General features: G+C 39.5%; 1 protein-coding gene across 7 annotated transcripts in view; it reads left to right on the top strand.

Annotated features, from left to right (window-relative positions):
* Positions 1 to 17,036, top strand: part of SATB1 (SATB homeobox 1) — a 92,360-nt gene that overhangs the window by 12,188 nt on the left and 63,136 nt on the right. For 2 of the 7 annotated variants that reach the window (XM_068207508.1, XM_068207455.1), the window contains exons 1-5: positions 5,476 to 6,667; positions 9,528 to 9,763; positions 13,631 to 13,807; positions 14,605 to 14,731; positions 15,458 to 15,581. In XM_068207508.1, coding sequence (XP_068063609.1) covers positions 9,553 to 9,763; positions 13,631 to 13,807; positions 14,605 to 14,731; positions 15,458 to 15,581 — 639 coding nt within the window. In that variant the 5' untranslated portion in view covers positions 5,476 to 6,667; positions 9,528 to 9,552. Of the gene's footprint in view, positions 1 to 5,475; positions 6,668 to 6,759; positions 6,830 to 6,891; positions 6,994 to 9,527; positions 9,764 to 13,245; positions 13,371 to 13,630; positions 13,808 to 14,604; positions 14,732 to 15,457; positions 15,582 to 17,036 lie in introns of those variants that run through there. The other 5 variants (XM_068207465.1, XM_068207483.1, XM_068207490.1 and 2 more) reach the window with 5 other exon arrangements.

The following is a 17,036-nucleotide window of genomic DNA, read 5'->3' on the forward strand; positions in this document are numbered from 1 at the left end:
GGTGAACTGAAATAACTGTTGGGGCCACATCTGCAGAAGTATGTATTTACTTCAGTTGCACAAGCATCTTAGTCAAAATAGACATACAGCTATGAAATGACTTGCACAAAATGGTGCAGTAGTTTGACTAAAAGTAACTTGTTTTATCCAAAATCACATTTTGCATATTCTTATTCAACTGCATTTAAAAAAAAGATTCTGTGATTGAAATACATTGCAGATAATATTTGCAGGAGTAAACGAGCCTCGTCACAGAGGCAATCAATAGGGAGATGTCTGTATATGATTTTACATATCTGCAAGCTAGCTGAGACATCCAGCTAAAAAATGCTGCACCATGGGACACTGTGTAGATATCTGATACTTCCCAGGGGCCTTGGGGTCTGTAAACTAATGAATGCACTACATGTAGCCATATATGTAGGTTTTTCACCTCTGACAAATATGGTGAGGATAATTTACTTCACTTAATAACCAATTAAGTGCAGTCCAATACAGCTGACTATCGTAAGTTAAATATTCATTTTACGTAACTGTTTCAGGACATGGTGTGTGAGAGAACACAAACGAGCAGAAATTGCTCATGCAAAATGTGAGAGGGGACGACAGCTTGTGTGCGATGCCTTTCAGTGCTATGAATTTCATTTCATAGCACTTTTGCTTTTTGACAGGCATCCTATCCAGGCTGGGGCAGGTTGCAGTCAAAAAAATCTAGGTTGGTATGTAACTTTTGAGTTCAGCATGGGGGATGTCGCAGAATGCTGTGATTCACATTGGTGTGCATTGGATTCTTGGGTCGTATGTAAATTGAGATTGCCGCAGTCAGGTTGGTTGAAGCATTTGAGTGGTGTCAGGCAACTATTGTTGCTCAGGGCAAAGCGAAGGGGAAGTTAGTCTGAGGAGACTGAAAAACAACTTCAGTCCGAAGTGCAAAACTTGTACAGCTATGAGACTGCATTGGCACAACAGCGGTGATATGCTGAGGTTTGCGCAGGCAGACGTGGGAAAGGACTGTGGGGCGCATCCTTCCCCTTCACCCACACTTCTGTCTAACCCACGTGGCAAGTAGGCACAAGCCCTCCGGGGCGTCACCCACCTTCCGGCCACAGATGTTTACCTTCAGAAAGCCACGGAATGGTACTGCCATTGCCCTGCTGTCCAGCGGTTACCATTACCCATAGATGTGCACCCATCACCCCTTGCAGTGGAGGAAATGCACTCAAATTCCCACTGAAGAGAATTTCCCAGCTGTCCCACTGCTGCTGCACAGCTCTGCATCACCTCCAGCATGGGATAGTGCTTATGGGTTGCCCAAAGGGCTGCAGCATTGTCAGAAGTACGTATATGTAAAAGCCAATCAGCCTGATCTCCCCAAAGAAATCTGATAAAAGAGAATACACAGCCATGCTGGTTTTGCTCTGCTGCCAGGTCATTTCTGTTTGCATTACACAAGAGCCAAGCCTCAAGATTTGGGCCCATATTTCCTAATTTATTTTGAACAAGAAAACATTGGAACAGAGACCTTAGGAGGCACAGAGGCAGCATGCCACACTGGAGAATTTGTTTTGCTTTGCAGCTACTGAGACTGCTGCTCAAGAGTTAATTCACCATGGGGTTGAAAATACGCAGCCCAACTTCTTAAATATATGTCTTATTTCAACATAAGCTAGGGCAAAATGCATTTATATATAATAAAAACAGTGCAACAACTTTATTAAGGATTAATAACCTTTATTAAGCATATATTTGCCTGCTGTACGTTGAATAGAAGCTATGAAAAATGTGATGCAACTACTGCCGCGTGTTTAAATGATTGCCTGTATATGTATCCATGACAATATCTATTAATCTTCTGTTCTTTTTATATGTTTTTATTATAAATATCTTTATTCTAGATGAACATTTTAATATCAAAGTTGACACAGAGAAGTGCAAATTGGAATAGGTCAAATGAAAATCAGATATCTGTATCTTGAATTATTTCCAAGTAGTTCGGTATTGATAAGAGATATCTGATTGTTGTCTGTCAAGATGTAGCAGCCTTCAGTAATTCGTGCTTTCTAGTCAAAGCAAGGGTTTCACGCTCAGCTTTCCAAGTCTGTAGTAAATACTTTACCAGGCATAAGTGGTGTATGGGAATTAGATTAATCCATGTGGTAGGGAGTTTATAAGGTTTAGTGCATATATGCAATTTCAAGAAGAGAGTTCTTTTCCATAATCATTTAGCTCAAGCATAGGAAGCATATGCACGATTATATAATTAACAGAATATTTGTTTGTCAGTGTTTGGTTATGTGCGTAATAATATCATTATTAGGCCTTCTGTGCTCCTGTATTATCAGATTGTTATCTCCCTGCTCCTTTAATTCACCATCTCTGCTTTTTAGATTAATCACTTAGTTTTAATCCAAACATTGTGTTGTTTTGGTTTGGTTTTTTGGGGTTTTTCTTGTTTGTTTGTTGTTTTTTTTAATCAGGAACAGAATGATTTGTGAACACCAAAGCAAAAGTTATTTTAAAAGATTTTAATCTTTTGTTGTTGTTATTTTTGTTATTGTCGTATCTGGTAATCATTTTTATAAGGTGGTATTTTAGTCCCAAATCTTGTTCCAGATCATATTTGCTCTATTCTAATCAGCTCTGCTTCTCTTAAATTATCTTCAGTGTCCTTTTCCTCCATCATGCTGCAGGCAGCATACTGCCAGCTGAAACTTTCACATCCTTCATGATTTTCTTCTTTAGTGGCCAGTCTTGCTTGCTGCTGAAGTTTAAGTTTACCTTATCAGGTGTTTCTGAAAAGGCTGAAAAAATAATGCCTTGATATTTTCCATTGTGCCCATAAAGTTTGAATTCAACTTGTTAATACAGTTTTCTTCCAAGTATTCAAATGCATTGGGAAATATATATTTTTAAAGAGGGACTAATTAATACTGTATCTTGTTGAAAAAAGATTGGTTTCTAAACAAACCAGCTAGACAGTTACCCCTTGATCATATGTTATGGAAGATGTCATCTACATTTTCCCTTGTTTTTCTTTGTGAAACGTGTTTCTTTGGTTTTGGGTTTTGGTTTTTATTTTTCCTTTTCAGCAGTCTCGGTAATGATCTTAGTAAGCCTTTGCAAGACACACAACATAGGTACAACTTTTCATGTTTCATACATATGCCACCTCCACTTGCTCTGCTTTGAATAATAGTATTATGTAACAGTGTATTCATTTTCCAACCTGGCATTTCTTTGCTTCTGAGATTACAATCCATTTTATGCACTACAGAATATGATAAATATTTAATGCATTTTGCCCTATTACCATTTTCTTTTTCCTGCATGTCCTATATGCTGTTTGTGCTTATTTTAGTAAACATCAATGTGATTCTTTACCTTGTCTTGATGTAGTCCTCTTCTTTAATAATAAGTAATATATGCGTAGTGCAAAATTTTCTCTTTATAGATTTAATGTTTTGCCCTTTCTGTGTTCAGAGGCCATACTATTTTGTGTATTACAGGACTGGTATTAGCCTTCTCATTCACCTGCTTTTGCTGCTGCCTCATGTTTGTACTTTGTTGTCGGTTGTTTTAAAGTTACTGCCCTACACATTTTGGTTATATACCTATCTATGCGGTAATTCATGTTTTCTTTAGTCGATGATGCAACCTTCCCTTTAGACATAGTCTATTCAAACACTATGCATTTTATCAATAAAGAAGTTTAATTTTTCCCTTATCTCGCAGCTTGTACAAACTTGTTGCTTTCAAGTTTGTCTAGTTGGGTTACTTTCTTCCAAGTGCATGATGGGAAAAAGCCATGTCTGTCTCGCAGATACTTATTTTGTCAATACTTTACCACCTTTTAGCTTTCACCTTTCAGGGCTGGCTTTCGGTCCCGCGCTGCGGACTTGACACAGGGACAGTTTTGTGGCGTGGGGATGTGGCATCTCGCCGTCCCGAGCCCGGGGCGATGTATCGCTCTCACCCACGGTGTGCTGCAGCTTGCTCTGGCTGGCCGCGTTGCCCACAGGAGGCACAAGAGCCGCGGTGGATGATGCCCTCCGCGGAATGAGGCCGGTTTCACTCAGCCTCGGCCGCCTTTCAGAACCGTGGCTGTTGCTGCTCTTCCACCCCTGTCGGTATCGAAGGCAAGGGGAGGGAAAGAGAAACTTCTTTCCCCCACGTGGGCCGCTGGCTCCCCGGGGCGGCCCCCGCGGCGCGCCCCCACCTGCGGGGCCGCCGCCGCCGTGCACCTGCCCCGCGCGGCCCGCGCAGGCTCCGCGCGGAGGGGCGGGGGCTGCGCTAGCGCGGCGCACCCGGCAGCGCCGGCAGGATATTGTTCAGCCTTCACCCCCGCCCCTCTTCCTCCTCCTCCTCCGCCTGCTGCTGCTGCTGCTGCTGCTGCTGCTGCTGATGTGCCCCCATGCCCGTCCCCCCCGGCTCGCCCCCTCCGCCGCAGGCCCCATCTGCCGGGGGGGCGCGCTGTGGCGCGGGGCGGCGCGGAGCGGGTATTGTGCGCGGCGCAGGCAGGGCCGCCTCACCCGCACCCAGCGAGCTGCAAATTCGTGCGCGCCCGGAAGCCGCACGCCCTCTTCCCCCGGCCCCCCCGCTTACCTACCGCCGCCGGCGGCCGCTCCCCCCCCGGCCCGGCCCGGCCCGGCCCGGCGCCCCCTCCCCGCTCCTCGCTAGGTCCCCCTCTGCCACCGCGCTTCTGCCGACCCCCTCCCCCTTCTCCGGCCTCCCCTCCCCCACGCCTCTCTCCTTCTTCACCACCACCTCCTCCTCCTCCTCATCCTCCTCCTCCTCTGCCACTTTCTCTCTCTCTCCCAGGACGCGTTGGATGATCCGGGGCCGCTGGGGAAGGGCTCCGGGCAGCAGCAGGGAGGCTGCGTCCTCCTCCCGTCTCCGGCTGTAGAGAGAGAGAGGAAAGAAAAAAAAAAAAAAAAAAAAAAAAAAAAAAAAAAAAAAAAAGGCAAGCCGGTGGCCTCGGTGTTATTTTGTATTAAAATGAGGAGGAGGAAGAAGAAGCAGCGGCAGCAGCGGCAGCGAGCGGTAGCGGAGAGGAGAGGAGGCTGTGAGCAGGGGACGGCGGCGGCAGCAGCAGGAGGAGGAGGAGTAGTGATGAGTCAACTAATAATTTAATGGGGACAGAAACAGAGAGGGAGAGAGAGAGGAGGGGGGGGAGCAGAGCAGAGCGAGGCAGCTCCGTCCGGGGACATACACACATACACACACATATCCATGTAACATCCAGCAACAACCACCAAACCGGCCTAAATAACAACCATACCCAGCCAGCCAGGGGAAACGAGAATTAAAAAAACAAAAACAAAAAAAAAAAAAAAGACAAAATACAAAGCTACCATTATTATTCTTTTTCAATTGTTACTGGGGTTTTTTTGCTGGCTTGGTTTTTGTTGTTGTTGGCTTTTTGCAACCTATTTTATATTTTTTACCCCATCTTGCAAGTAACTCTTCTCGGAGTTCCCAGATTTTCTTTTTTTTTTTTTTTCTTTCCAGAAGCAGAGCCAGTTTTTTCTTGTTGGTTTTCTTTTTATCCTTTTTATTTTTTCTTTTTTTTTTTTTTTTTCTAATAGGATCGGGGTTTTTTTAAATTATAATTTCTCCCGGTGTTGGACTCGGAGGGAGTGAAACCTCGTCACTTTTTTGTAGTGGTGGTGGTGTGCCTTGTTGTGTGTTTCCTTCCTCCCCTCTGTTCTTTTTCTCTCTCCCCTCCTCTCTCGCTCCCTCTCTCCCCCCGTCACTCGCACAACAGCCCCCGGTAAATGAGAGGAGACAGGTCCTCTCTGCCTTTTTTTTTTTCTTCTTTTTTTTTTCCCTCCCCGGACCGCAGAGGCGAGATTAAAAGTGGCATTTTAGTGCCTTTTCCTGCAATTTTCACTCCACTTTTTTTTTTTCTCTTTTTATCTTCAGTAGCGATCTCTGGGGCTGAGGTTTCCGCAGAAAGTTTGGGGGCTGTTACGGTGTATATTTTTGCGGAGGGGGAGGGGAGCGGGCTCCTTCTGTGTGTGCTGCTCCTCTGGGTGCCTATTGGAGAATAATAGTGTAAGTGACAACCTAGAAGTAGACTTTCTGCTCTTCACACTGGATAGAAAAGCTGCTTTTTTTTTTCTTTGCTTTTTTATTTTTTTTAATAACCCCCTTTCTCACTTGATCATTTATGCATTGGTTTTATTTTTGAAAGGATAGCTAGACTTAAATCACCCTCCACCTTAATTTAAACCTGCTACTTATTTTGAAATTATTATTATTATTATTAATTCCTGGTTTTGAGCATTACACTTGTCTGATCAATTTGATCTGCAGCTCTGTCTTCCGTTGCTAAACCTCGAAAACTGGCTCTCTCAAAAGATATTTAATCTCTATTTTTTTTTTGTCCATTGCCATTTTTGCTCATGGCTACTCTGTTTCTCGCTATCTCTTTTTGCCCCTCCCCGCCTAGAGGAAAATAGCAACAAGAAAAAAAAAAAAAAAAGAAAAAAAAAAAAAGAGAATATTAGGGGAAGTAGTCCTCAGGTCTGCTGCCCCCCCCCCACCCCCCTTCAGAAAGGGGGGGACCTAAAAACATCAGTCTTGAACTTCTTCCTCTTCAAGAGCTCGGGCTGCAAAGGAAACCTCCTTTGTTTTTGTTATTTATATGCTGTCAAGTTTTGAAGTGGTGAGTTTCGGGTCGGTTTTGCTAATTTCACTCAGAAAACTGCAGTGTTTCTGTTTCTAGATAAGTACTTTGCTTCTTTGTCTCTTTAAAAGGTCACAGGGAAAGCTTGGCCTGGATTGTGAGAGCCATATGGAACGGATAAGTGCGGAGCCTCTCTCAAATGTGATTATGGGTTTTTATGGGGGAGGGAGGGAAGAGGAGGGGAAAGGCATGGGGTGGGGGCTGATTCAGGAGGAGAGAAAGAAATAATATAATACCGGCAGCGTTACATCGCGACAAAAGGCGATACGGCACCGACTCTCATTCAGAAATTGCGCGGTGTGCCTGTACGTGTACGCTGGCTCCGGGAAACTGTGCCTTGAAATTGTGCTCTTCTCTCACTGATCTGTGATGAAAACTTGTAGTTGTGAAAGATGCCTAAATGCGAAACCGGGGGAAACTCCTGGCCTGGAACCGGCGGAGATGATAGGTCTTTCCTGCCACCCTCTCCCTGGGCAGGCCATGCTGGTTGTTGCTCATCACTATTCCAAACTGAGGTTTCAGTGAACTTTAGCCTTGGGCATGGAGTTTAAATGAGTAAATTAGGTGTTTTATGTGCATGTAATTTTGCTTTGTAACATAAAGCTTTTTACAAGATGACTAAGCGGTGAAAGGATGCCGATGGGTGGGTATTCTCAGGCCAAGCGAAAATGACCCATTTGGTGTTTTGGTTGCAGTCAGTGTATTAACTAAGTGGCGATCTATCACTTTTATTCACTGTACATGATGTAGTGCGATTCTGACTCATGATGACTAGCTACTTTTTGTAGCAATGAACCTTCCTGCCTTAGAGTACTTCTGAAGTTGCCAAAAGTGATGAGGAATTTCTTATTCGAAGCTTTTTTGTGTGTGTTTTCTTTTACTCTCCCCCCCCCCACACCCCTTTTTTTCCGTTTTTTTTTTTTTGTTAATCTTCTTTTTCTTGAGATCGATCAGTCTCAGAATACCAGCCTTATGGTATGTTAGCGTTGTTAGAAACATCGGAAAATGTTAACAGTTTGAGTCTGTAATTCTTTGCTTAGGTTACACTAAGCACAGTTTAAAAAATTCTTTTTGAAAAGTGGCTAAAATAGACATGTTTACTGTTAATGAGACGCATGACCTAAAACAGATGCGATAAAGATGAATGGTGAACCTTAGCCTGTCACCTAACAGCATAAGGAAATATAGTGATTGTCTGAACTTCATCTATTTGGTTGCATTCTTGAGGTTGCTTGTAAAGGTTCAAATTAATACATTGCCTTGTTCTTCACCGTATCGGGAAAAACAGCGTGATGTTCAAACAAGAAAAAAATAGCCTACAAAATTATCACTGGCATGTATACTAGTGACATAAAAGTGTGTATATATATATATATATATATATATATAAAGATTCCAAGATATTTGGGCTCTAATAACTTGGCTATGAAATGTGCAGAAAATGTATTGAATTACTAGGCAACTGAAAGAAAAGTAGCAATTATCCGATTCACACCAGTCTTTCTAAATATGACTTCCCCAGTATTAGTATTTGTACTTGATAATGTAAATACTAGTTCAAAGATTAATGTCTGTTGACCTGTCCTTAGTGATTTTATTATATATATTTATATATATATAAAACATAATTGTCTGTATAGTTATACCTTTCCCTGTCAGGGAAAGGTAAATAAAATATCTAACAATCACAACAGTATTGATTAGTGAAATCATAACCAGAAAGATGCCTTTGCTCTCAGCAAGGTTTTTTAATATAGTTGGCAAAGCACGTTCTGATGAGTGGCAAAAATCCTTAAAACTTACTCTGTTATGTTGTAGGCTTGGGAGATTGTTAGTGATTTAACTGTAATTGTTATTCATGGACAGAGGTTTCAAAAGTTTATAAAACGGGAAGTACAAGCATGCTAATATATACCTTTACTTAGTTTGCTATTGAAATTCTGGTTTTTTGGTTTCAAATAGCTGTGTCAGCATCACCCAGGTTTTGGGGTTTTTTTATATTTAAGGGCATCAACAGTACTGTAGAAATTGTGGAAGATTTTTCCCCAGCTTTATGTTTGGTGAGAAACTATTCAGTTATTTATCTTAATTGAATAAACTACTCTGTTTAACACTTGAAGCTTAATACCTGAAAAATTGCATATTTTGAACCTTGCAAAAGTTGATAAACTCTGTATAATATTGGTTAGGAAACTCAAAAGCTACCATCTCCCGCCACTGCTTTCTGAAGTTAAATGTCAAATTCTTTTCTAACTTCTGTTTTTATGGGGGAGAGGAATTGTAAATGGACAATAGTCTACATATCTAATAAATCTGTTGCTTCTTCAACTAAAGTTTTAACAATCTCTCTATTGTTGTTGTTCGTCCATTTTATAATCAAATAGATAAAGAAATTTTTCATTAGAATCTTTCTCTCTCTCTCCACAATAAAAATATCCGCGATTAATAACAAACCTTTCTTTGAGATTTGTAACAATAGCTGGCTTGGAGTGCACACCTTGACAATCATCATCACTTATATGAGTTTTAGACTCTCTTGGTTTTGGTAGAATATCTCCAAAGATTTTTTTTAAATTATTTTTTAAGTGGTACTCTGGTTAGCTTTTAAAAAACCATTGCGCTAGAGACAATCTCTCAGTAAACTGGGGTGTGAGGTAATTTTTGAAGAATAACTTTGTTTCTTTTAAAAAAGGCATTTATTTCTAGTTAAAATAGTTATCTATTCTTCTTCATGAGCTTGTGATACATATATATCTGTCTCTATACATGTGCAGGCTGTGTACATATACATATGCGCACACGTGTACAACATATATATTTTTTTTTTTAATCATGGCAGGTGATCTTTAGAGGCGGGACTGAGTATGGATCATTTGAACGAGGCAACTCAGGGGAAAGAACATTCAGAAATGTCTAACAATGTAAGCGATCCGAAGGGTCCACCAGCCAAAATTGCGCGCTTGGAACAGAATGGGAGCCCATTAGGAAGAGGAAGACTTGGAAGTACAGGAACTAAAATGCAAGGAGTGCCTTTAAAACACTCTGGACACCTGATGAAAACTAATATTAGAAAAGGTAACACTTTTGATAATTCTGCATTAGAGAAATATGATTTATAATATGCGGGGGGGAAGCATACTTTTGCAGACTCTACTTCATTTATATTTCAAGATTAAAGTCTCCATTCTAAAATACTATCTATTCCCAATTCTGATATAAATCACATTTGGGAAATGTAAGGTTCATTCTTGGGTGGAGCATCTTGCTTTTCAGGGTGGAGTCTGATTTTTGTTAAGGTAAAGGCTAGCTGCTGTGATTAAAACAAAACCTTACATTGAAATATAAATAATTTGGTGCATTAATTCTTTGAGTAAGCGCTGGGCTAAGAAACGCGAAAATATGTAAGAGTAAATACTGAACCCCCAAAACAAATTCTTGCCTTTCCTTCTAATGATGGTGCTATGATTGGAAGGGCAGCAGTATTTCCATAGCAGTTGCAAGTTGGTTTAAAGGAGAGAGTGTAAATCTTTAGGTATCACATTGGAAAAGTCATTTATGATGTCAATCTTCGCAGTTTATTTTCTTAAGTACAATTCATTATTGAACAATGAACAACTTGGGTGTCATATTTTTCAGTGGCTGGTTTGCTGTAATTAGACATTTACACAAGGAAAAGGCACATTTAGACTCATTGATGTTTGTATATGGATGGCTTTTGTTTGCATTGAAAATATTTTTAATGGACAATAATATGCAAATTTTACTTATGAAAATTTGTAAGTCTTTTTGACCATGTCCTGCAGGCTTGCTAATTTAAATCAAAATCTGCTGCATGTAATTTGGCATATATCTTAAAACAGCCTCTACTTTTCCTAGTATAATCATAATCAGTTATGTTTATAATCCAGATTTTTCTTGTATTTGCTAACCAAAGTGCAAAATACAACCAAGACTATTAAACGCACAAAGTTAGAAGGCAGAGGAATTTCATTGTGTCTGATGCATAACATTTATCGTACAATCATTTATTTTTTCCTCGGTTTGGCGAAAACAAAGAATATATTGATCCTGAAATGAACAGACACAGCAGTCCGTATTGTTAGATCTTTATCTATTAAAAATGGAAAAACAGCACTTCAGCAAATTCTTTGGCCTCTGCTCATGATTACCCTATTTATTGATTGTTTGCCAAGAATGTATGCATCTTAAGAAAGCCAGGGTAAGAGCATTAAAAATATAATTTATTACAGCTTTTCAAGCAGAGTGCATTAACATTGTACAGTGAAACAGTGGGGCTGTATAAAAAGGACTTTCTGACGCCTGCAAACATATAAGTTCCATAAATTCCTAAATAGGAGATTTCAGCTGTCTCTGGTATTATGTGATATTTGCACAGCAAACTTTAATGCCAGGACAGTTTTAGACAAGGATTCTACAGACTTCAGTGCTCCTTATGGCAGACGTGCTGTTTACACAGACTCGTAAACCTTCAGCAAAAGCTCTAACACTGCCTTCAGGTTTAAATCATGCTGTATTTTTAGCAGGGAGCACTGACCAATGCTCCCCCTTTTAATACTAGAAGGTTATGAAGTTGCTGCACTTGGAGGTCTTGCCAAGTACTAGCAGGAGTGATCAGCCAGCTGAGATTGTGCTCTCCCGTATAACATTTTTCACATTAACAGAAGGACACTAGTGACAGTTTGCTAAAAGATTTAGTGGCTTGATTTGTAGTCAGATGATACCTGTGTCACATCACCGGGATCCACCTCTGTGGATCTGTGCTGTGCCTCAAAATTTGGCCAGGAGGCTCTCCTGTTTAAAGTTGTTTGATCCTCTTTTTCTTGAGACAGACCTGTTGTTTAAAGTACCTCCTGTTGTCTAAAGTACCACATTTCCCAAAATGCTGCACCTGAAGAAACCATGTACCTGGCAAAAAAAGGTGCTGATAAGCAGCAAAGTACCTGTATGTTGTGTCTGATCATAGCTTAATTTGTTGGAGCTGATAAGGGGAAAAACAAATATGCTTTAGCTGGTTTAGGATGTATCTGTACTGTTTGTTAGAATGAAGCTTTTCTTACGCTTTATCTTCAGGAATTACTGGTGAAACTACTTAAGAATTTTGAGCCCTTACTCTGAGTCAGATGGAAGTAGGTGAAACATCAATTGTCAGAGCCTGAAAAGGAGAAAAAAACCCAAAAAACAAACCACCACCTTTTTGCAGATGAATCGTGTGTGTCCACAGCTTATTTAAAACCAGTGAAATAAACACCGCTTTGCATGTACTGCTTTTGCTTTGGTCTTCTCCCCCTTCCTGGCCAGTCTCACTCAGATTACAAAAAAAGAAAATTAAAAAGCAAAAAAAAAAAAAAAAAAAAATCTCCTTCCTGCACTATATAAATATTGGCAAGCTTTTGCTGTTGTGTTTCAGTCTTTCATGCTGAGCCTATTGGGCAAACTGGAGTGAGTTTGTGAGCTTTTCCTTGCAAGCCTGAAGGGGTTTGTTTGCCAGAGATTGGCTCTCTGATGAACAGATGTAGTTTAAATATACGTGCTTAAGAGGTATCTTTTTTATTCTTTTTTATGATGATTTCTTACTATACGTTAGAGCACAAATCAGCAGACGTGGTCTTACTCTATTGTCAGGAGTAAAGCTTCCTTTTAGACTACAGCATGTCTGGCGCATCTTAGCAGGTTAGGAGGTTTCTGTAAGTCTAGAGGGCAGTGGTTATAGAGGCATTAACATTGTAGGACTAATTGGAGTTCCTGGGTGCCCTGTTAAAATAACCCTTGTCATCATTTATGCTAAAGATGATACCCCTCTGGCAGGCTGCCATAAGACAGTTCTGTACATCTCCTTTTAACCCTTCTGCTTTCTGTCATTAAGAGATTCTAACCTGTGCTGCTGCAGACAGCAGAACAGGATTGGAGCTTAAAACCCCAGGTTACTGTGTCATCCATGTCCATCTGGGAGACTAGGAGGGATTTTCATAAAGTCCAGGAATCTGATTGCTGGGAGAGTTTGTCCCTAAACCAGCTTGGGTCATTTGTTACTTCTTTCTCTGTCATCAAAAGGGAGGAAAAAAACAAAACAAAATTAAAAAAAAAAAAAAAAAGAAAAGGCAAAAGGAAAGAAAAAAGGTTATTTGCTTAATATTCTGTGCAGTGTATGGAAGGGTTTGCCATATGATGCTACAAAACTGGAAACTAGTAATTAACTTTCAGGCATGCTAAAATAGCGTTGTGGCATGCAAAGTGCGGGACACAACAACAACAAGAACAACAAAAATCAGCCCGAAAGCTGCAGGTACACTTCTTAAAGCAGCATTGATGTTGTGATTTCTTCCTTAAAGATGCGAGTGAAAGTAGTGCTCAATTGCACTCAGTGAATGAAGCACGAGTTAGTGTTAACTTTTGCCTTGTTTCCTTGTGTACTCTTTTCAGAGTGAATATATAACACACAAGGTGATTTGTTGTTGATGTTGAAACCAATTAAATATTTTTGGCAGGACTAAGAAAGTTTTAATGTTAACAAACAAAATTATGTGGCTGGTACTAAAATGGCTTACAGTGAAGACATCTGCAGTATGTGTTTAGGTTCTCATACTGCCTGCTACTCACAACAAATCAGGCAGGACAGAGAGAATCAACTTCTCTTCAGTCAACCTTGTTATTTCTATAGAAGGTAATTCTTTAAATCTGCATCTGATCAAGGGAGATAAATTTGCATTTCTGCCTTTCAGGGAGATACATGTTTTGTAGAACTTTCTCTTTTTTGAGGAGGGTGAGGGAAAAAGACTCGGGGAATATGTTGATCAAATATTTGTGATGATTCTTGATGCCTCCTCTGCTTGTTCGTACAGGTTTTATTTACATAACTCTGTACAGACCCACCTACTCTACTGTAACTCAAGTTTAATATGTTAAATTTAATTTTTTTAATAGGAAGTATGCTTCCAGTTTTCTGTGTAGTGGAACATTATGAAAATGCCATTGAGTATGATTCTAAGGAGGAGCACGCAGAATTTGTGTTGGTGAGGAAGGATATGCTTTTCAACCAGCTGATTGAAATGGCATTGCTATCTCTTGGATATTCTCACAGCTCTGCTGCCCAAGCAAAAGGTAAATAAGATTATGAAATTGTACAATGAATTGTGTTTGTTTGTGGGGTCTTGGGGGAGGGGCAGGATTTCATTCAGGAAGGCAATGCAGGTTTTACTTCTTAAACTTCTTGCAGATTCTGTGTCTGTATTTTTTTTTCCTTGATGTGTTTTTATTTAGTTAGTCCACATTTTGTTCGCGGGGAATATGGAGGTAAATTTCCTTTTTTTTTCCGTTTTTTTTTAAGAAGAAAAAAAACTTCAACTGAATCATTAGTATGCTTATTGACCTTAATAATCTGCTCCACTGAGGATCCACAAGGAAGTGTAAAGCATATTTGAGCAGATGGACTGTTGAGAGTCAACTTGCATTTATGACTGAATATCCAGCTCTGTTTCTTTTATTTTGTTCCTGATGGTTTTATAGACTGCAAAGTAATTCTTTTTGCGCTCAATTCTTGCATTGCAAAATTCTTACCAATTTGTTAAGAGGAATGCTGTTATATCATGTCCTATTGAATTCATGGGAACTTAGGGAAATATACTTCTATACATATTAAAAAAATCTCTACTGCAATGCATTTGTATAATTTCATAATATAGATAAGGCCTATCCTTGGTGGTGTGTGGGTGGGGGTTTTGGAGGGGGAGGGGGTGTTCTTTTGTTTTGCCAGATTTAAGAGGTTAGAAACAAAGGTGGTGATCTTGTTAAAATCAGATATTTCTTTTGCCCCTAGGAATTAGGTAAATCACTTTCTTTCAATTTTTCCTGCCCTTCTTGCCCACTCCCCCTCCCCTCTGAAAATTACAATCCTGCAGGGCTTATCCAGGTTGGGAAGTGGAATCCAGTTCCACTCTCCTATGTGACAGATGCCCCTGATGCTACAGTAGCAGACATGCTGCAAGATGTGTATCATGTGGTCACACTGAAAATCCAGTTACACAGGTAAGTCATATACAGTTCTGGGATGTGAACTGTTACTTGTCTGCTCTTAACTGTTAATATTGCTTGTATTTAATTCCCACTGTGCTTTGTGCTCAAAGTACAAAGGCTTGCCTAAATACCTTTTTAGTTTCTCTAATTCTTCTTTAACTTTCGGTATACTATTACAGAAAACTTTTATAGCTCTGATACATAGATTTTCTTTGGATATCTCATTAAAACTATATTGCATTTTAGTCAATTAAATGATGCATTACAAGAAGGCATTTTACATAAAGTTTACTTAAGAGAAAAATATTTTTGCATATCATGAACAGTACCATCTGTGTGCATTTTGTAAAAGAATGACTTGCTCGCACTTATTGTTGCTGTCTAGGTTCTTAAATTTCACAGCAACAAAAAAGAAAAAATGGTTAATATATTAATGTTTTTCATGATCAGTCGTGAAAAAGCATTACACCTTAAATTGTTTTACCAAGCGCATCAGAGCAGGAAGGTAGAAGTAACATGAAAAAATAGTCGCCACATGCAGCTGATGTATAATTCATGCATCAATACAGCAGATGTGTTGTATAAAGTAATTAACTAATCGGAACAATCAGGAGACCGAGAGCAATCTCCAGATGCATCTGCTTGATGCGCAAAATGAAATCTGTCTGTCTTAAAGGAATGTTCTGCAGCAGGATGCAATCTTGTAATAATCCCTTTTCTAATCTGTGTTTCAAATAGTTGCCCTAAACTAGAAGACTTGCCTCCTGAACAATGGTCTCACACAACAGTAAGAAATGCTCTGAAGGACTTACTGAAGGATATGAACCAGAGTTCATTGGCCAAGGAATGTCCCCTTTCGCAGGTACTTAGCATAACATGTAATAAATAATAAAGCAATATAGGCAATGTTGATGTGAGATTTGAGATTTCTACAGACTGTAGCAAGTAGTACCCGTGGAGTGGATCTGCCAAAAATGCAAATGCATTTGACCACTTCATGATCTTTATAAATATGCCTGATTCATTTTGAACATAGTCTTACAACATTTCCCATGGGGAGTCGTGAAAGGTTGTTTACACCACACTAAAATCATCTCACAGCAAACTGGATTTTAACTGGTTTTTGTCTGCAGTCTTTGAACTGCTTTGATGCAACTAGTTTTTCAAGCACATGTGTTCAAGATGTTAAAAGGCTCTTTACTTACTGCTGTCAAAAGTACTATTGAATCTGAATGCTTGTTAGATAACCTACAGTAGTTTTAAATGCTAATTCATAAACTGAGACAGTCTTTGGCATGCTATATGAGAAGGAAATAAAGAATAAAGCTTTTTGGGTGATATGTCGTTGTTGCAAAGAACCAAAGGAAAATCAGTCATTTATTAGTTCTAATCAAAATATACCTAAACAAAAATGAAACCTCAATTTATGCATTGCTAAATATTGAACCGATGCGTTCCTCAAACCTTAGTCGTATTGTTCTATTTTTGCCATTCTTTTTGTTCTTCTCTTGTCAAATTACTGCAGAGGCACGACTCATTTTTCTATGCAGTATGGTGTCCAATGATGCTGTGGTGGGAACATGGTATTTTTTTACCTTTAAATTTTAAAATGTATTTCATTGTGGCACAGTGGAGACAAATTCAATATATGAATAAATGATGCTAGTTGTGGCAGGGAGGGAGAAAGAGAAATTATATGAAGGTATTATTATGGGAATTTTATTTCTTTTTCTTAGAATACTGGAGTCTTTGTCTCTGAAAGACTTCAGTTAGTCTACAGGAGACTACTCTCCTCCTCTGTCTAGTTTTCATGAAGAGATTAGCAGAATTGTTTCCCATCACTTTTTTTTCCCCCTACGGTTAGATTGTTTTCAGTGATGTGGCTCCAATATAGGAAGTTTTGAAGTGGAAATAATCAAAATTATCTTCACTGGTTGCAAACCATTCCAGTAATATGTCTACGAAGTTATCTTGTATGTACCTACTGTAAAAGCATGTGAGCTTTTGCACTGCTGGCTTATGGAGACTGCAGATAACTTGGGATTTTTCTCTGTTTTAATCTAATAGTGCTGCTTTTTACTTGATACTGATGGAAAGCAAATAATTTCTATTGTGGTGGAATATCTCATTTCTATTTGGATATTGTGTTTCACAAAGGAGTTTATATATAAAGCAGAAAAAAGCTTTTAAAATGAATGCTTTACTATAGAAAGTATCGTGGTAGTGGAGACAACTCAATAATTACATTCTTCTAAAAAAAATCTTTCAAACTATATTGAATTTTTATGTAATAACTTTAATGGACAAAAAACCCCAC

Source organism: Anomalospiza imberbis, chromosome 1, assembly GCF_031753505.1.
Source record: "Anomalospiza imberbis isolate Cuckoo-Finch-1a 21T00152 chromosome 1, ASM3175350v1, whole genome shotgun sequence".
Taxonomy (NCBI): domain Eukaryota; kingdom Metazoa; phylum Chordata; class Aves; order Passeriformes; family Viduidae; genus Anomalospiza; species Anomalospiza imberbis.